Below are 25,650 nucleotides of genomic sequence, written 5' to 3'. Positions count from 1 at the left end.
ACTCCAATTTGATCCAATATATATGCTTAATCATCATCATATCCATTCAACCAATTATAGGTGCTAAAATCATTTTTACTACTACCCATGTCCTTTTTGGTCTATTCTTTACCCTTTTAGCCCTTTCAATTTGTGCCAAATCACTTCTTACGAGTGCTATTAATGCCATCTGTGCATAGGGCTGTCAACAGGTAGGGTCTAAGTCAAGTCCAATTAGAATCAGAATTGAACCAAACCCTATAGGTTGTGTAATTTTAGACCCAGAATCAAACCAATTATACATTATAATCCAATAGAGCCAATTATAATAAACCTCCTAAAAGTATTATATATAATATTTTTTTATTTAATATATTATATATAATATATATATTAAATTATATACAATTTAATACATTATATATGTTAAATATATATTATGTGTGTGCATATATATATATATATATATATATATATATATATATATATATATATATATATAGCTTGGGTCAGGTCTGAATCAGTTCAGGACTAGGTGAAACCGGTTCCAAACAGATAAGAATTGAGACAAGAGGAACCGAAACTTGCCCATCGGTTCTAGTTTTGAAACCAGAACTGACCCAATCGGTTCAAGTCCATTAGATCAATTCAGCCCATTGACGGTCCTATGCATATCACCAAATCATCTTAGTCTATTTTCTCTTATTTTATCACATATTAGAATTGCTCCATTTTTTGGGGTAAGAAGGATTTCCTAAGTTCCTAGGAATGACTACATTTCTGATCATATCCTTTCTACTCCTAAGATATATGCTTATATCTTCATAAAGTTATTTCTAAAGTTGGTTCGGGTGTTGTATGTTAACTTAAAAAGACTTATGAACCAAGTCTCATAAGCTATTTTGAAATCAGTTTTGGTCATTATACATTATCAAATCATTTTCAATTTCGTTAATCAACATATAATATTTTCTGATTAATTAGTTGATTTATTAATTAATGATGCTCAATATTCAAATCCAACAATTGACGAATCAAATTTGAAACTAGGCATCTGATCTCTGCTTATGGCATTTAGATTCTGATTGAATGGAAACAGAGCAGTTGGATAAGAATTTTCTTTATCCATTTTGGATGGTTCCATTTCTGTTTTTACCGAAATACCCAGATCATCAACCATCAAACTGGAATCTAACACCATACCTGACCAGCTGGTATTGCCATCAATATCATCCCGGACCCAAGACTTCAATTCATTTCTACTTTTACAGAACAGGACTCCTCCGGCCCCAAACGAAGTCCATTGGTCTCAACTCTCAACGCGGAAGGACAGCATGGTCTTTTTCTTTTTTGGCTTCATGACAACATGGTGTTTTTGTGATATTAAGAGAAGAAAACGTGAATTCACAAAGAATGTCAGTTTCGTAAATTCAGATCAAGATAAAGGCTATTGCCCTTTTTTCCGAACCAAGAAGAAGATAAAAACACGACGGAGGCCAGTCAGTAGGAGAGAAAGGCCAAGAGAAGCAGAGAAAGACTTGTTAACAACACGGCCACGGAGTGACCAACCATGGCGAACGCCACCACCGTCGCCTCCGCAAAGCGGTGGAAGCTAGAAGATCAGACCGGTTACGACCCTCTAATACCAGGACTTCCGGACCACCTTGCGCAGCTCTGTCTCTCGCTCGTTCCTCCTGCGTTGCTCTACTCCGTCTGCCGCTCATGGCGACATTTTATCTACTCTTCTTCCTTCCCTCCGTTTCTCTGTCTCTACGCTCTCCTTTCTAGACCCACCCCAACCACCACCCAATCCTCTGTTAACCAAGACCAATCCAATTCGATCGAATTCTTCTCGTTCGACCCCATCTCATCAACGTGGGATCGACTCCCCCCGCCTCCAAGGGATCCCGCCCTCCAACCGCTTCTCCTCCGTCACCCGTCCTTCATAGCCCGAAACTTCCCCATCCAATCTGTTGCTGTCTCGGGCAATCTCGTCCTGCTGGCAGCCACCACACACCACCTCCTCCCCGCCCTCCCACGCCCTCTGGTCTTTGACCCGGGCTCCAACCGATGGAGACTGGGCCCCACAATCTCCACCCCTCGCCGCTGGTGCGCCACGGGCTCTGCTGAGGGCGCAGTCTATGTAGTGAGTGGCTTTGGGTCGCATTACAATGGAGAGGTGGCCCGATCTGCAGAGCGGTGGGACTTGAAGAACAGGACGAGATACTCATACTCGTGTTGGGATTGGGAGAAGGTGGCTGCACTCAAGCACGGGAGGTTTAGTCGGGAGGCAGTGGAGGCTGTGGGGTGGAGAGGGAAGCTTTGTATGGTGAACGTCAACGGGAGTGCACTCAAAGAAGGAGCAGTTTACGACGTGGACAAGGACCAGTGGGAGGAGATGCCGGAAGGGATGCTGGTAGGCTGGAACGGGCCGGCGGCGTCGATGGACGAAGATGTGCTGTATGTGGTTGATGAGATGAAAGGGGTACTTGGCAGATACAACCCTTGTGGAGATTGCTGGGAGAAGCTCATTGAGTCAGTCCATCTAAAAGGGGCGGTTCAAATTGCAGCTGGCGGGGGTAGAGTTTGCGCTATTCGTGCACACCAAAGTGCCATTGCCGTGGTGGATGTAGTCGCCAGGCCGCCGCGACTGTGGGTTGTGGATCCACCGTCAGCGTTACACGCTCTCGCTGTTCATATCTTGCCGAGGACGACGATTAGTAGGCCGGAACCGGATTCCTGATTCATTTAATCATTCAAAGTCAAGCCCCCCCTTCACCAGCGTACAGCAGAATGTTCTCCCCGGGCAAGAAGTCACTTTTCTTTTTGATTTTGTTTTTAAATTCGAGTTTGTTAATCGTATGATGACATTTCCATGTCATCCCAGTCAATCTTTTATCGCCTTAAATGCGCGCACCCCCCCCCCCCCCCACCCCAAAAAAAAAAAAAAAATATTGTCTCTCGTCTCCTTGACATTGAACTCTGAACGTAAAGACAAAGAAACACTTTTTCTAGTCTTTTGGTTGATTCAACCTCATCCCGTTGGAGCTGGCGTGTGGGGTTTAAGGAACGCGGATGCGATGGTTGCTATGGAACTGGCGTGTGGGGGTTATCATTTGAATGATTGGTTCACAGCCCGCTGAAATAACAGTCATTGCGTGTTTTTTTCAGCTAATATCTTTTTGCGATGAGAAATGTGGTAGCAACAATCAAGACATTGAAAGAACCCAAAATTATGATACAAAGCATCCAACAGGGAAAAAGACACTTGAATGGTTACTTAAAAGTTACAAATCCAGCGTCCACACGCAAAGAACGGTGATGACAGGGTAAACAAGCTGTAAAGTAACACAATCACATAATGGCTTTAAACTTTTAGTTGAGAGTAGAGTAAGTACAGTAAGCCAGGCCAGGGCTAAAACAAGCACAAGAAGTCCGTAAGACAAGCTAAGCTGTAAATACGAGAGAGAGAACAAATGATAATCAACACTGCTATTGTATTTGGTGAAGTAGCGTCTAGCTTTCGGAGCAGCAGGAACCTTCGCCGGGGGAAGAGAGGCTTTCCTCTTGCAGGCGCTTCATCTCCTCGTAGGCCCATTCAAGACCAGGGCAGTAATGAAGTGGAGGATTAAACCTGTTGTCATTGATGTCGGGAGGCAGGAATGCTCCATTCTCAACCAGGAATCTAATTGCTTCCCTCTTCCTTTCTTTAGCTGCACTGTGCAGAGGTGTCCCTAGGTTTTGATAAAACGGGCAGCACATATCGTTAATATCACCAATAAAAAATGAGAATTAATTCAGAAAAGAAAAGCATAAAAGGATCATTTTCTCAGATGAAAATTTAATAAGTTGTTCACAGGAAAAACTAATCGACTCCTTCAAGCATATGCGGTTGCACATGCAACAGCCAAGTCTTCAGGTGGTAAATTGTTCTTCTTCCTTTGAACAGGAGCACCAACCATCAATCTACGTCAAAAGTTAGATGGTTCAACTTAACAATCATGCAGACCAAACCGGGGGGGCCTACGAGCTTAGCATGGCCAGTAACCGGAAAACGACCCCAGGGCATCCAATATTTTTTGGTCTTTAGCCTTGAAAGTCAATATCCACTTTAAAACAGCTAACCAAACATGATGAGATGGATACATGTCTTAAATCTTTTTTACCCAAAAAGGGCAACGAGACAAGTTGTGCACCACTACATTCAATGAATCTCGTATTGAATACTGCCTCTGCGCCAACCACGTGTAAAGTGTAAACCGTTCAGATCTTGGAGCTATGACCAATAACTAGGCTCCCTTTGTCGGCAGCGCTGGTGGCTGGTAAGATTTAATTTGGTTGGAGCTTCAATACAAATGAACCAACCAAAGAAACCTATAAATAAAAGATAACCAAATGAAGGTGATAGATGCCCCAATTAATTTCTTTGATCACCAACACTGGCACAGAACCAATGAGTTGCAAATTCAACTGATGAACCACAACCACAAGCAAACACTCCTAGATGTATAAAGCTACAATGCAGGTTCATCTAAGTAATACTTACAGCCACATGCGCCCTTTGTTCTTGCATCGATGTTAGCACCACGCTCAAGCAATTCATCCATGACTTTCAGATGGCCACCCTGTGCAGCAAGGTGGAGAGGAGTCACACCTTGTGACTTGGGGCCCCATGCTGGGGCATTAACATCCATGCCTTCATCCAGTAGCCGCTTCACCTGCAAGCCAAAAATATACGTTTAGGAATCAATCAGCATTGCACATAGGGGGTAATAGAGAACTGCCATCAAAATTATTCCAATATATAGGTTCAGTTTGTAAGGAGTACAGATACAAATATGTAGAGTGCAAATCCTTGTATTTTGTATGTATTTGTACTGTACATACTTGCATTTGTATTCCTTCCAAACTGAGCCACACAGGCAATCTACCAAACATGAATTTTAATCCCTACAACCATTAAGGTGATCTTCCCCAACTTGAACTAATTTTCTGGGGCATGATTTTACAAAATCCAGGACCCATGCTAAATTCCAGAAAGTTGTTATTTATGAAATTGATATCATGCAAAGATAAAACCTCTGCATTCTTCAATTTGATTCAGTGAACCAATTCTCCTTTCTTTCTCAAGCAGGTCCCACATCACAGCAGCAAAACATCAACAGTTAGACCCACAAAGATGGACATTGGTTTTCAGATTGAGGAAGCTTTACTTTTAAATCAAGGGAATATTTCAATTTTGGATTTCCTGCAATTTCAGAACACAAGGTTTGACAAGCTTTTTGAAGCTTTTGAGATGGATTTTATTCTTTGAAATGACAGAAATCCATGTTAATGAACACAATCCCAAATCAAAACTGTTTTTATATTCACATAATCATGATAAGCACCACCACAATTACCAGTCATCCAAGTAAACCATGTGTATGAGCCTTTTAGCATATCATGACTAATACACCCATGGTTGTCAAGGTCAAGTCTGAGCAACAATAGTCCCTTGTTGCCTACCAGGTGTCAATCCAGGCATCACCTAAGCAATGATTTTTTATATTAAAATTGTTTTTTTAAATTGGTTAGGTAATAATTATTAAAGGAATAAAAGGTATACAATGGAAGTCAAGCAGATGATGCCTCTAAACTAGAGATCCAAACAAAGAGGGTTCTCAATCCCACAAAGAATCAAAATTAGGCCCAGCCAAATACAACCAGCCACACCCCAAAACTGTAAAGCACAGTCCATCAAGCTAACAAAACAAAAGCATACATCAGGCCTCAACAGCTTCAAAACACCAATCGCACCCTAGACTCAGGAGGACAATCAAAAGATAACTTATCAGATCTGCCTCTGCCTCATCCCCTATCCCTTGTGCTGTGAGATCCCATGATGCTAGGATTTAATACATGCATCATAGAAATCTGCTAGCGATTTCAAGTTCGTAAGGTATGATGTCTGCAATGATAATTCTGTGCTTCTCTAGGAAGATGTTTGGGTGGGCAACCAACCCTTAAAAGACCTCTATCCCTCCCTTTTTTATATTTCCCTCTATAAAAAGGAGCCTGTTTCGAGGTTTCTTTCTCCCCCCATTCTCCTGTTGTCTCTTAACTGGGATTTTGGGTTCCGTAGAGGGTTGAGGGATGAGGAATCGGTTTCTGCCTTTGAGCTATTACTTTTACCTGATTTTGTTTGTTTGGATCCTCCTAAACCAGATAGAAGAATTTGGTCTTTGACCTTGAGTTGCTCCTTCTCTTGTTCTTCCTTCTTTAAGTCCCTATGCTCTATTCCTTCCCCTTTGTTGTTCCCAGTTAAAGAAGTTTGGTCAAGGCCAATTCCACCTAAAATTGCTGGTTTTTGTTGGAAGTGTATTATGGTAAAATTAATATTGTGGACATTGTACAAAAAAAAAGACCTTATTCATGCTTGTCCCCTAATTGGTGCATCTTATGTAAAGTGCAGAATGAAGGGCTGTTATCACCTACTGATTTCTTGCTCTTTTACAGTAAATATTTGGACTTAGGTTTTTATGCTGTTTGGGCACAGGTGGAACCTACCTCCTAAAGTAAATCTGCTTTTTGCTCCGTCTTTTTTTGGTTGACCAACGAAGAGAAAGAAAGTAATGTGGAAATATATTAGGGCAGCCCTCTTATGAACCATTTGGGAGGAAAGAAATGGCTAGAATTTTCCGGGAGAGAAGCATTGCTGAAATAAAGGATTGTATACCAGCAAGGGCAATCCTTTGGCTAAAAACCACCAATCTCTTTGCGGATTACTCTAGTGATGACCTTCGAAGGAGTTGGGCAGTAGTGGCCTCCACCTCATCCAAGAAAAATAAAACACAAGCAAGTTGGTTACCCCCTCCGAAAGAGGTTGTAAAGTTGAACTTTGATGGGAGCAGTCAAGGCAATCTAGGACCTTCGGGTACAGGAGGGATCTTGAAGAATATGGCAACATTTTGTCCTTATTCTCAGGTCCAGTGGGTTATGGAGACTCCACAAGGGCTGAGATATTAGCTGTGGTACAAGGACTACAGATTTCCAACCAACTTGGAGTGACTAATTCGATAGTTGAAGGAGACTCCAAGGTGATAGTGGGATGGATGTCGGACCCAAAAACTGTTCTTTGAGGATATAGGGATATCATCAAAAAAGTCAAATAGCACGAGAACCATGTCAATTAGATTTCAGTGGGTTAGTAGATCAGCAAATGCTTTGGCAGATCCTTTAGCTAAACAAGGGGTTTCAAGGGATTCTCTATTTTTGGCTATTTTGTAACTGTAATCTGAAAAGAGTTGGGTTTGGATCAACCTTTAAAGGGAGGTAACAACTTGTGTCTCCTCTTAGGGTGCTTCATGCTTGTACTATTTCTATCTCTAATTAATAAAATGCCATTCATTAATAAAAAAAAAATTGGATCTTCTACCGCCAGAGAGAACATCCAAACTTTCACAAGAGTAATCTGATCTAACCACATCCAAACTCGTGTCAGATCCCAAACTGAAATTGAGAGACACTGACAAAATGCCAGGTGTTCAACCTTGACCTGGAACTAGAATTGGGTTATTTTTTCTTTATTTCCCTATCCTCTTAACCTAGCATAAAAGAATCAAACACTAAAAGTAGAGAATGGAACTCTATTCTCTTAATACAGGAGGGACAGAGATAGTGTGTGTGTGTGTGTGTGAAATTATAAAAGAAAAATACAAGTAAACGAAAAAAACAAAGATTAAACCCTTTTTATCACTCAAGGCATGTTTGCCAATATGCATGATTTTATTTGCAAAATAAAATATCGTTTTTTGCTAATGAAGCAGTTTTATTTTGAAAAAAAAAAAGGCTTACCAATTGCCAGTGATCTCCTAAAACTCAAGTAAAAGTTACTCAGTGGAATGTTTGTTATTTTAAAAGTTACAAATATATAGATAATAGAATGCACCTGTATATTAAATGCAAAGGAAAAGGTTTAAGGGGCAACCTTCTACCATAATAGTTCAATGCCCCTCTGCTGTTATAATTGAAAAGCAGAAATGATGATCACACAGGATTTAGAAAAAAGAAAAAGAATATAAGATGTCCTTAGCTGCCAATAAGAACATCTAGTTACTTGCTATGTGAGCTGGCTTCTCTGTGCACCTGGTAGATTAAAGATTGGGATTACTGGCTTCTCTGCGCAATTGATAGCCCTTGGCAGTATTGTAAATTTTAGAATATATGGCTAAAACCCTCTCCCAAATGTCTTTAGACATTGATAAGAACATGTAGTTCCCTGGCTATATGCGCTGCATAGAAAAAAATCAGCCACAAAAAAATTATAAGGTTCTCTTGTTCCCATCTAGAATGATTAGGGTCATTGGATGAGAGTTGTTTTCGGTCTCTACAACCTACAACATACCTCTTCATGAATTAGGACCATTCTAGCAATGTTCCCATTAAGTTTCACTGTCATAATCTGGATATTTGGGTTATCATTGATTCCCATAAAATATCCAGTTGTTCCCATAAAATTTGTTTCCATCAGTAACACCCACCAGAGTACCAGTTACCAAGAAAACACTAAGGGGCACAAATACTCCTTGAATCAAATACATCTAAGAGATATGAGCTTAAGCACACAAAGGTATAAAACCTACTAGGTGGTGGTTATAGAGCAGAGAAAACATCTTCAAACCAAATCTGGGGCATTCACAAATATCATACGGCTCTAACGATACCATATACACTAATAAAAACTCCCACAGATAGGTGGATTGATCTGATATCCAGATGATTTTCTTCAAATTTTCAAGAGAAAATTCAAAGAAAAAAGGTCAAAACCTTCATTAATAGATATAAAACCTCCACCAAAACATGCCTGATAAAAATCAAGGGTTTCCATAAACAGGAGGGTGGGCTGACCATAGGGTTTGCTGGCTTCAGCAGTTGGTGACAATGACATTAGCAGCCAGACATGATGATGGTAGTGGTTGGTCCCTTATCTACAGAGTGCTCTAATACCAATTTGTGAATGCGGAAATTTACAATTTAACTCTCCATTAGAATAAAAATGAAAGATACGCAACGCCCTTAAATAAGTCACTCCATACAGCCTAATCCATGTAAACATAAGAAAGTTTGGATCCCCTCCTTTGAAAAGCAACTGCTCTTATTTACATTGTGACACGTCATAGATGTTGATGCTTTTTTCTTGGGGCAGGTGTTGGGGTTTCTATTAGGGCTGAATTCTTGGTCATTTTTTCGAGGATTGCAGATTGCAAAAGAGTTGAACATAGAGAACGTGTTTATTGAAGGGCACTCTATGCTGGTAGTGGGACAGTTGAAGAACCCAGAAACTGTAGGCTGTAGCTTGAGCTTATAGAGATGTACTCAAGAAGCCTAAATGGATAACTAACAATATGACATCAAGGATACAGTGGATTGGAAAATCAGCAAATGGGATGGCTGATACTTTAGTAAAGTAGGTGGTTAATAGGGAATCTACCAAATTGGGCTCAATTATAGTATGACTTTAAGTCTTCGTGAGAGGACGAACCTAGCTCCTCTATAAGGGTTACCTGTATTGTATACTTTGATGTTTCTTTAATTAAATATCAAAAAATTTCTGTGACATGTCATACTCATACATATAATGAATCAGAGACACCTCAACTAAAAGAAAGAGAAAGCAACAACCTCTCAAGTATAAATTATGTTTTGAGGAAATCCCACCAAGTGAGGATTGCCTAGGCTATTTTTGACCATTGATGCTCAGATTAAATATTTAAATCAATTTTTATAGTAAAAATAAAATTTCATTAGAAAATAAAAAGCTACAACCTGTCTGGGTGTTAAGGCAACACCCACCTGGCAGGAGTTCCATCCAACTAACTCAATTAGAAATCAAACAAAGCAAAACCAGCAATAGATATGCTGATAGCCGCCACTGTCCTCTCCAAAACCAAAGCCTTGGCTCTGAAAAATTTTCTAATTCTTTCCTTCCATAAATTCCAACATCTTGCAAACAAAACGCAGCTCCAAATCAGCCCTGCTTTCTTATACTTTACATTTTCCTTTTTATTTTTTTTTTATCAATAACTTTGAAAGAATTTCATTAATTAGAAAACTTTTAGGATACAACAAGAAGTTGTGAAAGAAATCAGCTTAGTAAGCTGACCCAGGACAGAAATACAAATGTGCCCAAAACATATGTGTCCTTTGAACCCCTTGCTTTGCTAAGCTATTTGCCAAACTGTTGGCAGATCTCCTAATCCATCCCACCCGGATTAACATGTTCCTTGACATCCATTTAAATCTTCGGAAATCATTCTTCAACTGCCATGTCACTCCTTCCCCCTTTCTGCTACCATTTTATCACAGTTTTTGAGTCTCCCTCAATGATCAATCTATTAATACCCAACTCTTTAGCCTTACCAACCCCATATGCTGCAGCGAGAAACTCTGCCCTTGCCACATCACCCTCCTCCACAAGACCGGAGTACAAAGCAATAACGAGTCCATTTTCATCTCTAATGCCCCCCCCCAATGCCTGAAGGGCCTTGGTTACCCACACAACTCCCATCAAAGTTCAGTTTCTTCCAACCATCTGTTGGAGGAGACCAAGTCTCAAAAAACTGTTGTCTCGTAGATGATGAGGCAGCAATAAGTCCCCAAACCCTGAAAAAGTCTTCAACCTTAAAAGCTGAAAACAGCTTCAAGCTTTTTACCCAATGTGCCACCCTCAATGTTATTGTTTAACTAAACCTTCCTTGCATTTTTCTTTACCTTCAAATATTCTATCATTTTTTTCCTCCCAAACGGTCCAAAGTGTTGCTACTCTAGTACACCTCCATAGAATCCTACCCCTCCTTTTCATGCCACTGATACCATTAGGGTTGAACAAACCTTCCACCCTGTCAGCAGAGGACCACCTAAACCCAAAAAGGGAAGTAAACCAATTCCAAATAAAACTGACAAAAGAGCAAGATATTAGAAGGTGGAAAGTAGTCTCACCACTCAACTTACACAGGACACACCAGTTAGGGGACAAGCACCAATTTGCTATTTTCCTTTGAAGTACATCAAAGGTATTAATACAACCATGAAATACTTCCCAACAAAAAGCACTGATTTTAGGGCGAGTAGGAGAGAACCAAATTTCTTTGACTAGGAAAGGAAGCTTCTACTTTACATTTTCTTGAAATGTTCTATTGCCTTCCTCACTACCTCTTCTCCTCCTAGGAAAAAAAGGCCTAGGGCATTCCCAACCTCCACCTGTCTATCAATCAAAGCTGGTCAAAGCTCACCTTTCCTCTCTCAATATTGTCTTCCCCAATATCCTTTTTCAATTTTGACCCCCACTCTTCTTCTCCCTCTCCGGTCTCCCTCTAGTCCTCCGTTTCTAACCTTTCAACTCCAACCCCTTAACCTCCTTGCCCCACCATCCGTTTTCTGTTATAAACCTTGTGTTTGTCTTCCCCTGATCTTTTTCTTCTCACTCTACTTCACCCTTCGTCCGTAGCTTCAAAACTGTCTCCTCTATTATCTCCCTCTCTCATAGGAATTTCCAAATCCGAAGTAGTAAAAGAAGCAGGAGAAGTGGAAGACCCAAAGTCCCAAACTACCACATTGTTCAATTGAGCTATAATTTCTAAAGATTTCACTCTAGTTGACATTACGCTTGTTTCTCGCCCCCCATCCTCGGAATCTCCACCATCCCCTTCAACTTTCCCTATAAACATTTTCCTTCCTCACTTGTAGAATTAATCAAATGGACTCTAGGTGTTGGAGTTCTGTCTTGAAGATGTTGCTTGATTGATTTCTTCGATTGGATCCCCCCTTGAAAGTTGGCACTTCTGAACCTTCAATGCCTTCAGATCGCTATGATTCATCCTTCTGAACTGAACAAGGAGGAAATTCCTTCATCTTCCTTCCTTTTGAAAATTCTACTTTCCTTCCCGTTCTCATACCTCATACCACCCAAACCCAATCGTTTATGGGTTCAAACTCTTTTCTTCTACCTCTTTTGGTCGAATTAAATCCCATCTTTCCAAACTCTTAATCACTCAACCTATTGCCCCAATTTCCCCTTTTGAAAACTTTAGCCCAACCTCTCAAAATGGCAGTCCCAAACAGTGACTTAAAAGGCGTGCTTGAGGTACGCCTAGGTGCACAAGCGAGGTGCATTTCAGGGTATGTGCCTTGCCTAGGTCCTAGGTGCAGTCCTTTCAAAAGGCCCACGCCTGGTGCGCCTAAGCATGTGCTTGATGCGCCTTGCGTCTCAGCCCAAGCATGCACCTTTTGAAAATTTGACGCTTTTTTGCTTTTTTGAACATAACGGTTGGGCCAGAAGCGGAGCCCCTAGACTCCCATGTCATGCCCCTCGAGGCAAGCCCAAACAAGTCCATGTTAGGTCTTAAATTCTTAGTTTCGCTCGTCCATCGAAGCTCCGAGAACCCCCAATTTGGTAATGTTGTTCATTCATTCATCCTAATAAAATGTCTTCTTAAAAAGCAATTAAAACTATAAAATCATTATTTTTTGTGTGAAAACTAAGAATTTAAGACCTAATGTGGACTTGTTTGGGCTTGCCTCAAGGGGCGTGGCACAAAGGTGGCTTGTAGAATCAGGAATGTAATACGTTTTACATCACATCAGCTATGTGAAGTAATGCACTTGAGTGAAAAAAGAGATTAGAGGTTTTACATGCTTGAAAATGTTTTTTATGTTTGATTTTATTTTTAAATTCTCATTTGAATATGTTTTACATCTTATGTTTATGTATTTTAATTTTAGATAATAGGTTTTTTTAAAATATTATTTTAAAATTTAAGTTTATATTTTTTATTAGTATTATGTTTAATATTTTTTATCTTTTCAAATTTGTTGGCATTTTTTGAAATTTCTGACTTTTTTTTTTATTTTTAGCAATTTTTTGTATAAAATCCACAATTTTTTTTCTCAATTGCATTACTTCAAGTGGCTAATGTGAATGTAAAACATATTATAATCCTGATTCTACGAGCCGCCTTTGTACCACGCCCCTCAAGGCAAACCTAAACAAGTACATGTTAGGTCTTAAATTCTTAGTTCTCACAAAAAAAAAATAATGATTTTATAGTTTTAATTGCTTTTTAAGAAGACATTTTATTAGGATGAATGAATGAATGAACAACTAAGAATTTAAGACCTAGTGTGGACTTGTTTGGGCTTGCCTTGAGGGGCATGGCACCGAGGTCCAGGGGCAGAGCTCCTAGCCCCGTCGCTAAACACAAAAAAAAAGCTAAAAAGCATCAAAGTTTCAAAAGACGCATGTCTGGGCTGAGGTGCAAGGCGCACTAGGTGCACGCCTAGGCACACCAGGCATGCGCCTTTTGAAAGGGTGAGGTGCGAGGCACCCACCCTGAAATGTGCCTCGTTGTGCACCTAGGCGCGCCTCAGGAACGTTTTTTAAAACACTGGTCCCAACTCATTTTCTTGGAGTTGATGGTACCTTCCATCATCCATTTCTTGTCTCTTTCACTCCCCACCCCTTCATTTGACCCATGCCCTTCCATCGATCTCTTCATCTTACCCATACTTAATTTCCTTTTCCCTAATATGCCCTTCCATCTTAAGACCCCCAGTCCTTTTGGTCCACTTGTTGAGACATGATGGCCACCTTTCCTTAGTGTAGACTCCATTACTCCCAGCTTCCTTAACTCCTTCAAAATTATTTGAAATAGTTTCAGTAATTAGGGAGTTCACAGTTGGACGGTTTGGAGGAAATATTTCAGTTTCCTCAGAGTTAAATATTTAATATGATAAGTAAATTAGTCCACAAAACCGAAAAAAGAAAAAACTAACAACAACAACAATGCTGAACCCACAGTGCAGGCTCATCTATTCAAAACCTCAGGAAGAGCATATAGTGGTTTTCCATTTATTGCTGCAAGTTGTTGGGACAAGTGCAAGCATATTTTCTGCCTTGGCATGTAAGAAAGATTTGTCCCATTGAAGAATTCTCCCAATTTAAAACATCCACATAATCAATTCCTTGGTTTTTAAATAAAACAGGAAGTAAATAAACTTTTCATGCTGATTGCATTAACAAATATGCTCTTTTTTCATTGATAACAGGAAAACATCATTATTCTATGGAAAATAATAGTGTATAGTACTTAAAAAGCATGCTCTAGTTATACTTTTACAATCCAGGGTGACCTGAAATATAGGATTAGAGCTCTAAGGTGCATATACCATATTCCATGAACCCATTGCAATGACAACCACTCCTTACTGCAGCTACATCCTATATCCCTTTTGCATTTTATTGCTTTATCATGTCTAGATAGTTTTTTTTATGAATAATGTCTAGATAGTTTTTTGTCTGTGTATGCTTTGGCTAGCATTATAAATTCTTTCCATTATCAGGGATTTGGTTTTCTGGGCATCTGATATTCAGGACCAATGGCTTAAAAGTAATGTTAACAAGTAATGACCTTATTAGAAATTACCATGTCCCTTTTCATTCAACAAATTCTAAAGAGAATTCCAATCTTTAGTAAATCTTCACTGATTGTGTGGTGTACCCTTCTTTTGTAAGAATCATTTCGTCATGCCAAGCATAGATTTAGAACTGATCCTTGCTTATATGTTTTCCACTTGTTACCATTTAGTAGTAATAGTACACTTAAAGAATTGTGGACAATTTTTCATTCATCCAAGATGTACCAAATTTTAGCATCACTAGTTCACTACCATAAGCCTTTCAAGTTGAACAAGGATGTGCTGCTATATATGATTGAGATGATGGTATTACTCTTAATGGAACCTTGTGAGCCTACAAGCCTTTTAACTTGAAACAGATCATTTTTATAACAGGTGCTATTGATGGTCTTCCATGTATGTGATCAAACCATCTCAATCTATCTTCTCATTTTATCACCTATTGAAGCCTCTGTTTTAAAAGCACAAGGGGCTTTTGTGGTTGAAGTGCAAGGCACAAGGCACAAAATTTAAAAAAAATCAAAAAGGGGGTGCAAGGCACAAAGGATTATTTTTTGCACTCGAGGTGCAAGGTGCAAATTTTTTCAATTGTTAAGAAATCAAAAAAATGGAACTTTCAATCACCTTATTTCTTTTTTTTTTGTAATAGAAAAATTAATATCATTAATCAAGCATAATAGAACTTTACAAGCTTCCCTGGAGAGGCACGAGGTGCAGCCTCTCCTAATCAATACAAAGGATCATAAAACAGATTACATAGCTGCCCAAAATAATCCATTCCTAGAGGACCCTTGTTTAGCAAGAGTTAGCCAAAGTATTATATGTCTTGTTAAGTATTTGACTTTTTTTATGAGGTCCCTATAATTCCACATAACTTCTGGGTTCATTAGCCAACCACAATCACCTCGGAGTCCCCTTCAATTAGTAGATTCTCTACTCCAAGTTGGTTGGCAATCTTAATTCCTTGTACAGCAGCCAATAACTCAGCCCTTGTAGAGTCCCCTATGCCCACTAGGCCTGAAAACAAAGAGATGATGTTGCCTTCCTCATTTCTCAGAACTCCTCCACTGCCTGATGGTCCTGAACCATCAAAATTCAATTTGGTAAAGCCTTCTGGAGGAGGTGCCCAAACTGTTACAGATCTGTTTTTCTTAATCAAGGAATGGGCTATAACAATCCAATTCCTCCAGAAGTCAACAAAGGAGAAGGAGCTGAAGGAGTCCAAAGCCCTAGTTAGGAAACAATCCTTCACTACTGTAAGGGATCTCTCCTTGTCTTGGAAAATTCTTGCATATTTTTCTTCCCAAATGATCCACAAAGTGGCTGCTCTAAGACACCTCCACATATCTCTCCCTCTTTTTGTTGGCCAAAAAAAGGTAGAGGGCAAAAATAACAACTTTACTTTAAATAGATAATGTATTCCTAATTCTACAAAACAACCTTGTATTGTACCAAGCTAAGTCAACCCCAAAGCCCAAACAAGTCCATGCTGGCATCTTAAATTTTTAAGATGTACATAAAATACTGGTTTTGTTATTGTATTTATAGTTGCTTATCTTTTGAAAATTTTATAGTATTAAAAGGTGAATGATCAATATTAACATAAGGGGGGTTAGGTCAGGGGTCCAAGGGCTCTGACACTTCTTTAAAAAAAAAATTGCAAAAAGTGCAACAATTAAATAGAGGCACAAGGTGCACCAGGAGCATCCCTTTTGAAAGGGGCTGTGCCTAAGCCTAGGTGAGGCGCATACCTTGAAAAATGCCCCACCTATGGCCTAGGCATACAAAGGTGCACCTTTCAAATCACTAACTGGAGCTACTCCTAGGTTCCTTTGTATGACTTCATTTTTTTGTAGTTCTTTGTATGTCTTCATTCCAAACCCTGTCCTTTCTAGTTTTACTACTCATCCATCTAAGCATTTGAGTTCTTTGGTAATCTAAACAAGTGTTCATTCTTACAAACAAAACTCATATTTCAAGGAAATGAGCTCTCAGGTGATGGCATTCGTGTGGACAACAGTAAAGTGCTTACTGTTAAAGAATGGTCAACTCCAAGAACAATATTTCGGGTGGCATCTTTCTATCATCAGTTCATTCCAAATGGGTTCACATGGTCCACTCGAGCCCAAGAAGCGTTTGATACCATTAATGCCCCGTTCGCTTTTCGTTAAGTCACTTACCCGGGTAAATGCACTTACCTGGGTAAGTGTTTCCCAGGAAAGTCTTACTCGGGTAAAGGCATTTACCCATGTTCTTTATTTCCCATGTAAATAAGGCAATGACAATCTTAGCCAAAAAAATTCCATTATTAAAAGGGGCATTTTTGTCCCATCCAAGTATTAACAACTTCCCCTAGATGGGAAAGTTAATTTACCCACCTAGGAGATGGGTATCATTTACCAGGGAAAGTAAACTTTCACTGGTCCCCACATAAATCTGAAAAATGAACATGGGTTTCTTGGTCAATGGGAATCAAAATCCCATTGACCAACTTTCCCCCTCTCAAAATCCAAAAAATGAACACCCCCCAAGGGGAAACTTATCAAGTCATCAACGCACCAATGTTGGCACTACCCAATTTGACATTTTGTTTAAATTGGAGTGCAGCACCTCTAAAACAGGTACATGGGCAGTCTTAAGTCCTAATTCAATTAAGGAGGACCATAGTCTTTATTAGTGAGAAGCTCACAGGCTCTCAACTCAACTATAGCACTTACAATGTTGTGTTTCTTCCCATCATTTGAGCACTATCTTAATGCTCGGTATGAGGTGTTAAAAAGTACCTTAACTCAAACAAATCTGATTATTTTAGAGATATGAATGCAAATGATAGTGATTTATCTAAGATATATTTTGCTACATGTAGAGGAGAGCACAGTAGCAAAGACAACCATCTGTGCACCAGGCAATTGTTTATGCCGATTGTTGAGTATGTAGGAGCTGCACTTGGAAGGTCACTTTGGGCAAGGCAAGACACTACCATTGATCTCTGAGTAGTATTACTGGCCTAAAGTAGGACAGTTGGACCTAAAGTAACAAAGATGCTCATTGCTGCCTTATAGATAAATTTGGAATCATTTGCAAACTGAAATGACAAATAATAAAACCCCTTTCTTGGTGAAAAAAACTGAACTGTCTACTATTTTCCATCCTTTTATGGACTATAATCAAGGCTTCATTATGAGATCAAAAAATGAAAAAAAGAAATTGTGATGGTAAATGGCTGAGGTATGCATTTTAAACAAAGCTGAAGATTAGAGTTTTTGAGTAGTAATGAAGTAATTATTTGTTTAAGAGTTTGCAAAGTTCAGATCTGTCATCATTGCCATTATTTTTTGTCCATTTAGTTACTCTAATACTCGTATTTAACCCACTACGGTGTTGTAAACAATAACCATTAACAGTAGGTGCTCTTTCTGAAGTTCTTACTTTCATTTCTATGCTTGTGTTCGTTTCAGAGAACTTTTATCACTAGGCTGCACAAGTTGGGCTCCACATTAATAATAATTTCACAATAGATCTTATCAAAGCCATATACAAGTTCAATGGTTAATCTTCCAAAAAAACTAAAAACCTGGGGTTCCACGTTAATAGTAATTCCATAATATAGTCAAAACCATATACATGTTCAGTGATCTTCCAAAAAAACTAACCTTGAGCTGGAGATAGTCTAAAGATCCACAAATAGAACACTTAACTTCAGTAACAAGAAGGGAGTGTTACGGTAGAATGCAAGTTTAATAACCTCTTTTCATATAAAAATGTTCAATAACGTTTATTCGACTTGCAAACAGAAGTGCAACCTAAACAAATTTTTCTGATCCAGATCCTCTATACCAAGAGCAACATAAATTGACAAGACTGCTCAGGGAGCTGGACTGGAAAAAATGTACATGACACTACCATTGGAGATTTCCCCATAAGACATAAGAAAAAGAGAATAAAGAGAGACACACAGACATTTTAACATTGTAAATGATTTGATCATTAGACACTGCAAAATAGCTTAACTAAATAGAAAAAGGGAATAACCAATCAAAAAATAGAAAAAAGAGAAGAGAACAGAAATCACTGACCTCCTTCAGTTCACCTTTTCGAGCACGAATATGAAGAAGAGTCCAACCTCTATCATCCCTCTCGACAGAAGACTTGAAAGATCGTCGGCTTGACAAGCTTCGCCGAAGCGAGCCCGGCTGTTCTTGCGGCATAACTTTGTCCGAATATAAAACTCAAAAGCAAAATAAATCCTCGAATTCAACTAGACCCTTGAATTTATCCTTATCAGCCTTGACGAAAATAAATGATATCTTATGAACAAATATACTAACTCCAATTAAACAAGGATACCGGAGATCGATGGAATTCGACGTTTTACATGTTTCCAGAAAAAATCCAGGAAGAGAAAGGGAAATCCAGTTAGCGAGAAGCAAAGGAATGATTAGCCATGCCGTATGGTGAGAAAGGATTCAAACCAGGCCCAAACACACGAAGATTTTGAGAAACCAAGAACGAAGCAACGGCCGATGAGAACCTAAGCGGGGAGAAGATAATCATAATGGAGTCTCCGAACGGCAAATGAGAAAAGGGGGATTAATCGCAGAAAGGGCCAAGCAAAGGAATAGAATTCAAAGCATCAGAAGATTATCGGGGAGATTTTGAAGAAGAAGATTTGGCGGGAACATGAAGCGAATGAATAGCTGCAAAACCCTAGATTGAAGAAACCAGAAAGAAGGCGGAAGGACAAGGGAAGAAGGCGGAAGGCCAACGCGAGGGAAGCGAAGATTAAATTTATACAGGTAAAGCTTGAATGTTTATTGGCACATTCCCCTTTTTTCTTGATTGATTTATGGCACATTCCCGTTTATAGCATAAACGCAAACGGAGCTCATCACTTGTGAAAAGACAAAATAACCTTATTAACGCAACGTCGGAACCGAAAGCCATAAACAGAAACAGTCTTTTTCAAAGATGGCAAAATATAGCGATCTTGGTCTTCCTTCAGTTGACTCCGACTCCGTGACTGCCTCTGGTGAATCCCCGGCCGCACCGTCAGGGGGTACAAGTCGGGCCGGATTAGGTCAGCTTGAGTACAGCCCTAGCCCGATCAGGGGTTCTGAATCCCCCACATGAAATGCGATTTAGCCATTTGGGACACCGTGTGGGCAGGGACATTATAAGTTCGATTTACAAAATAAAACTTCTGGTCTTTAACAAAAGTCAATGGCACGATCAGGGTAGATCATTGGTCTTCTCTAAGACTCGAACTATTTGTTGTGCATCCGTCTGGATTTCTGTTAAGGCCAAAAAGTTCAGCTTGATCAATAGAGGTAATAGTAGCTTCCTATAATTTTTAAACAGGATAAATTGCTTGATGGTATAATAATGCCAAAATTGAATAAAGAGTAAGACTTTTTTTTTTTATCAATAACACCAGCTTCATTAAATTAAAAGAAAAGATGGAATATCGATACACGAGGGGAGATAAAATATCGTAGCTCCCTAAAAACAGAAAACAAAGGGAGTGCAAAGAGAAAAGATTAAAAACTAGCCCAAAAAACAGACTCCCTATTCACTCCTTGCTTGGCCAACCCATCCGCAAATGAGTTGGCACTCCTCTTCATCCAGCTGTATGGAATCTCAATGTCCCTACCCAGTCATAAGAACTGTTTTTTTTTTTTTTTTCATTGTTAAAGTTCCCCAAACCACTGTCCTCTGTCTTCAACCAACTAACCACCACCTTCAAATCACCTTTCAGGATCAAACGATTGATATTTAATTCCTTTGCTCTTCGAATTCCTTCAAGCGCTATAAGGATCTCAGCCCTAAGAGAGTCACCTTCTATAATAGGGCCAGAGGATAAAGCAATAACAATCCCTTCCTCATTCCTGAAGACTCCTCCAATCCTAGAGGACCCTGGATTCCTTACACTGCTACCATCAAAACGGACAAAGAGTCATCTTGCATCTAGCATTGGAAGCAATCTCTTTCCAGTTTTTTATCAAGTCATCCACAGGAAAATCTGAAAATATCTCCAAAGATTTTAGCCAGTGGGCAACCCTTAAAAGGATTCGATCTAACAATTCTTCCAATGTTCATTCCTTGTCGAAAAAAATGCACGAGTCTCTTTCTTCCCACAATGACCAGCATACCGCTACCCTAATACACCTCCACATAGTCTTCCCTCGCTTCCTAGGCCAACTAAAAAAAGAATGAGAAAACAAACCTTGGACAGCCTTTGGAGGATACCAAGAATACCCAAAGTGAGAGAAAACCCACTCCCAAACAGTTTTAGCAGCCTTACAAGAGACCATGAGGTGGTAGCCAGATTCCCCATCAACTTTACAAAGAGAGCATCTATTAGGAAATAGACAATAGTTGGGTCTCTTTCTCTGAAGTAAGTCTAAAGTGTTGATTCTTTCTAGGAAAATTTTCCAACAAAAAAAAAACCAACCCGATGAGGAATAGGCTTGCTCCAAATTTCCTTAACCGAAAAGGACAATCCAAAGGGGATAGGAGGCTGAATTAAGGTTTCAAAGAATGAAGCACAAGAAAAGGTACCAGAGCTAGAAGGAGTCCAAAATCTAGTGTCTTCCTTAGTAGGGTTTAGGAAGACAATCTCAAGGGAGGCTAGCAAAGTTACCAAGCTATCCATGTTTATATCCCTAATTTCCCTACGCAGGCTTAGGTTCCATCCAAAACTAAAAGTGGAGGCTGAAGGGACCAAGAAAGAAGATATTGGTTCATTTTTCAAGTTTGGTAGAGTATACAAGGAAGGAAACTCGTCCTCTAGAGGAGAATCCCCAACCCAAAGTTGTTCCCAAAATTTTAGTCGATTACTAGAGTTTAGACCATACATGATCCAAGGGGAGAAAACTAGAAGCAGATTGTGAATGGATTTCCAAGGAGAAGCAGCTGAGGCCCTTGCCAAGATTCCAAGATCCCAGCCATTGTCTTCCAACCCATGAATGCTAGCCACAATCTTAGTCCATAATTTATCCCTTTCCAACGAAAACCTCCACAACCATTTCCCCAGTAGAGCCATATTCCTTTTCTTGAAATTACCAAACCCAAGACCTCATAGTTTTTTACACCTAGTGACCACTTCCAATTCACCCCATGATCTCTCTTCTCCTCTCCAAGCTCCCATAGAAAGTTCCTTATTAATTTTTCTAAAAGATTGGAAACCTTTGAGGGGATGTTAAACACTGACAGATAGTAGACAGGTAGGTTAGTTAGGGTAGACCTAATGAGAGTGATTCTCCCACCTAAAGAAAGATAATTTCCCTTCCAGGCCGCCAACCTCTTCTCAAACCTCTCCACTATCGGAGTCCAAAAGCTAATACTCTTAGGATTATCTCCTAAAGGGAGGCCCAAGTATGTTAGGGGCCAGTCCGAAATTACACAACCTAGTTCACCTGCAAATTCCCTTAGGTCCCTTTCATTCACATTCACTCCCGCCACACAACTCTTATCAAATAGTTGTATTGTCAACTTTAGATTCCGGATCCAATTGAAGTTCCCTCCTCCATAGAATAAGATAGTATCATTTGCAAACTGTAAAAGTGTTAAGGGAACCTCCTCCCTTCCTACTCTCCCCCCTCTTATCAAATTCCTCGAGTCTGTTCTATGGATCAATCTCCCAAGCACATCAATAAATCAGGGTGAAAAGAAAATGTGAAAGAGGATCTCCTTGTCTTAGACCTCTTAACGCAGGAAAGAAGTTAAACACAATCCCGTTCACTAGGATAGAATAATGACAAGTCCTAACACAACTCCAAATCTATTTACACCACTTGTCTCCAAAACCAAAACTCCTCAACACCTCCATCAAAAAGACCAATCAACCAAGTCATAAGCCTTCTCCAAATCCAATTTACAAACCACTCCCTTCTTCTTTGACTTCCTAAAGCTCTCCAAGCTCTCATTTGCAATGAGAATTTGATCGGTGATCTGTCTTCCCTCCACAAAAGCACCTTGGTTGGGTGCAATAATAGAGGGAAGCACAATCTTTATCCTAAAAGACAACACCTTTGCAATGATTTTGTACAAGCTAGTCACCAGACTGATAGGTCTAAAATCCTTTGGTTGTGATGCATCTTTCTTCTTTGGGACCAGAGCAATGAAAGTTGAGTTCAAGCCCAGATTTATTACACCCATTTTCTGGAACTCCTCAAAAACTTATCTAAGATCATCTCCAAAATATTCCAATAGTCGTGGTAGAAGGCCATTGTGAACCCATTTGGACCTGGAGCTTTTGTCATATCCTTTGAGAATACTGCTTCCTTTACCTCCTCCATATCAAAACTTTTTTCTAACCACTCTCTCTTCTTTGTACTTAGAGTCGGCCAATCCAATCCCTCCAACCACGCTCTCCCATTCATAGGTCTTCTAAAAATAGATTTGAAGTGGTTTACTAAAGCCTCTGCAATTTTTGTCGGGTGGGACAGCACTGCTCCATCAACTTCCAAATTAGAGATGAAATTCGTCTTTCTCCTCCCATTTGCCACTGAATGGAAAAATCTTGTGTTTTTGTCTCCCTCCTTTAGCCACTTACACTTGGATTTTTGCCTTCAACCGATTTCCTCCTTAATCAAAATGTCTTCCATTTTCCTCATCAAAACCCATCTCAACTTCTTTTCTTCCTCTCCAAAGGAACCTCTCTCTTCCTTTAGGTCTAAATCCTCGATTTGCTCCACCAGAACTTGTTTACTCTCTATTAATCTTCCAAACTCCAGCCTATTCCACTCTTTTAATTGTGATTTTAAGTATTGGAGTTTCTTGTGGAACCTCATTCCCTCCCAATCAACTACTGGATTTTCCCTGCATTAATAAAGATAATTAAATCAGTAGATTGGTTGATAGGAAGCAAAAACTTTTGAGTTGTGGAATGCACATCATGAGAATCATTTTGAGTATGTTGGATTATTTGATTTATTATAGTAATGATAGTTTGGGAAAGTATTTGTCTATTTTTGAAACATTTCTCATTTCGGACATACCAAATATAATAACAGGCAATAGCAATTCACCCTAAAATTTGTAAAAATAATTGATTGTCTACAATCAAAGTATAAAGGTTATTTATACAAGACACCAGAAGCCTTGAAATATATTATTAAGATGTAAATTCTAGGGGGCTGCAAAGAAAATAGCTTGATCATATTGATAATAAATAAATAGATGCAAAAAGGATTATATTGCTTCATGACAAAGAACACAAAGTTTTTCTTGAGGATTAAGACAGATCATGTCTTTTACTGGAATGAAATTGTTAAGTACTTTCCAGAAGAATAGCTGATATCTGGGGTGAATAGAGAGTTTCCAATTTTTATTTAAGCAAAATTTAAGATGGGAGGAAATAAGTGGGTGATACTGTTGCTGGTTTCTTTTATACTCCTCTTTTACTAAGAATTTTCCTAATTTATGAACGACACATATCCAAGTGATTTCATTGTTTGAAGGGAAGATTAGAGTTCTTAGAATTATTGTAGCTTACTCTATTGAGAAAAAATTGATAAGGTTTTCATTCCACTGAGATTTGAAATATTCAGATTTCTAATATGAGGAGCCAAAGGGAAAGGAATCCAAGAGAATTCGTTGTGAGAATGAAGCGAAGAGACTTGGTCCATAAAAAAAAGAGGAATTTTCATTAACAAGGTGGCCACATTCCAAAGCGAGCTCCGTAATCTTTGGGCTTATGGATTTCCAATAAAAGAAGCCTGAGGAAGTAGTTGAATAAGGTATGGGAGTGTGGTGTTTTAAATATTTTGATTTTCAAACTTGAGCCCATAATTTATGTTGCTCATTGAGGTACTGTCAAGTAATTTTTTTTAGAAGGGCTAGATTTACCAATTTTAGATTTTTAAGCCCTAGACCTCCAAAAACCTTTGGTAAAGTGATTTTATGCCAAGAACACCAACGATAAGGATGATCCTGAGAGTTAAAGACGCCCCACCAAAAATCTCTGATAATCTTTTCAACACTATTAATTATTTTTTGTGGATATTTTAGAAGACTCATAGAATGGAGGGGAACAACTTAAAGAACAAATTGGATTAAAACTTTCTTTCTAGCTTGGCTAATAGCTGAAGCTCGCCATTTATTTAGTTTGGAACTTAGATTTTTCAGGACATAATTTAATTTAGCATGCTTATCTCTAGCCCAGAAAAGAGGAAGACCCAAGTTTTTAGAATTTCGATTAAGAGGGCCTATATGTAGCTGTCACCTAATCATTCTTTAGTGTCTTGGATGAATATTCTTACTACACTAGAGGCCCAACTTTTCAAAATTTACCAGTTGACCTGAAGCTGATTGAAATTGAAGAAGTTTATTCAAATTATCTAACTCTTCTTTATGGGCACGAAAAAACAACATAATATCATCCACACAAAATACATGGAAGATGGACGGAGAGGAAGGGTTTAGTTTGATGCCTTGCAATTTTCCTTCCTATTTCACATGCAAGATTAAACAGGATAAACCTCCATGGCCAAGATGAGCAGATAGGGGGAAAGAGGGTCTCCTTGATGTAGGCCTCTAGTAGGACCAAAATGTCCTTCCAAAGTACCATTAATTAAAACTGAAAAGGAGACCATGGAGATTCATTCTTTTATCATTAGATTGAAAATATTTAGAGAAACTATGAAGAGATAAGACTTTTAGGAGGAAATCTCATTCTAAACGGTCATAGACTTTAAAACTAGCTTTAGGGAAACATAGCTTGCACCTCAATTTTTATGTTTAAGAAAATGGAACATCTCATGAGTGATAATGGAATTATCATTCATTTGATGTCCTAGGACAAAAGCCACTTGGTTTGGAGCAATACATTTATCTAAAAGAGTACGAAGTCTAGTAGCTATCAATTTTGCTATGATTTTATGCAGTACATTGCATAAACTGATAGGTCAATAGTCTTGTACTTTCATACAATCTACTTTTTTTTTTGTGATTAGACAAATAAAAGTGTGATTGATCCTTCAAAGTAGTTGGACTACCTTTACTATTTCTGATCCCATCATATCCCAATATTCCTTAAAGATTAAAGCTCGCATTCCATCCGAACCCGGAGAATTTAGAATTCTAATACTAGAAAGTGTTAATTTTACTTCTTCTTCGGATGGAACTATCAAAAGCATACTGTTTTCTTCCTCATTAATAATGGGATTAATTAGATGGGGTAATTCATCAATTTCATGTGGATCCTTAGACATATAA

General features: G+C 39.0%; 1 protein-coding gene and 1 pseudogene across 2 annotated transcripts; one reads left to right on the top strand and one right to left on the bottom strand.

The window, feature by feature from the left end:
- The first annotated feature begins 1,404 nt into the window (after positions 1–1,404).
- LOC148864602 (F-box/kelch-repeat protein SKIP25 pseudogene) lies at positions 1,405–2,887 on the top strand (annotated as a pseudogene). Its single transcript, XR_016109730.1, has one exon. The product of XR_016109730.1 is annotated as an F-box/kelch-repeat protein SKIP25 pseudogene (transcript).
- Positions 2,888–3,196: 309 nt separating this feature from the next.
- On the bottom strand, positions 3,197–19,726 carry LOC148864601 (phytochrome-interacting ankyrin-repeat protein 1-like). Its single transcript, XM_088977127.1, has 3 exons — positions 18,510–19,726; positions 4,526–4,697; positions 3,197–3,713 (listed from the first exon to the last, which is right to left on the bottom strand). Exons 1-3 carry the CDS (start codon positions 18,639–18,641, stop codon positions 3,496–3,498), a joined length of 522 nt encoding a protein of 173 aa, XP_088833253.1. The 5' UTR covers positions 18,642–19,726; the 3' UTR covers positions 3,197–3,495.
- Between the last annotated feature and the right edge of the window lie 5,924 nt (positions 19,727–25,650).

The sequence above is a fragment of the Nelumbo lutea genome, chromosome 3, assembly GCF_056320005.1.
Source record: "Nelumbo lutea isolate HS-2025 chromosome 3, American lotus-T2T, whole genome shotgun sequence".
NCBI classification, from domain to species: Eukaryota; Viridiplantae; Streptophyta; class Magnoliopsida; order Proteales; family Nelumbonaceae; genus Nelumbo; species Nelumbo lutea.
The sequence above is the reverse complement of the archived record's forward strand: the minus strand, read 5'-3'. Positions and strand labels throughout refer to the sequence as shown.

Excerpts from the sequence above, each read along its gene's own strand:
- LOC148864601 (XM_088977127.1), bottom strand. The coding sequence starts at position 18,641 with ATGCCGCAAGAACAGCCGGGCTCGCTTCGGCGAAGCTTGTCAAGCCGA. Across the intron at positions 4,698-18,509 it reads GAAAAGGTGAACTGAAGGAG|GTGAAGCGGCTACTGGATGA; the intron begins GTCAGTGATTTC and ends TTTGGCTTGCAG. Across the intron at positions 3,714-4,525 it reads AACAAAGGGCGCATGTGGCT|GGACACCTCTGCACAGTGCA; the intron begins GTAAGTATTACT and ends ATCAAAACCTAG.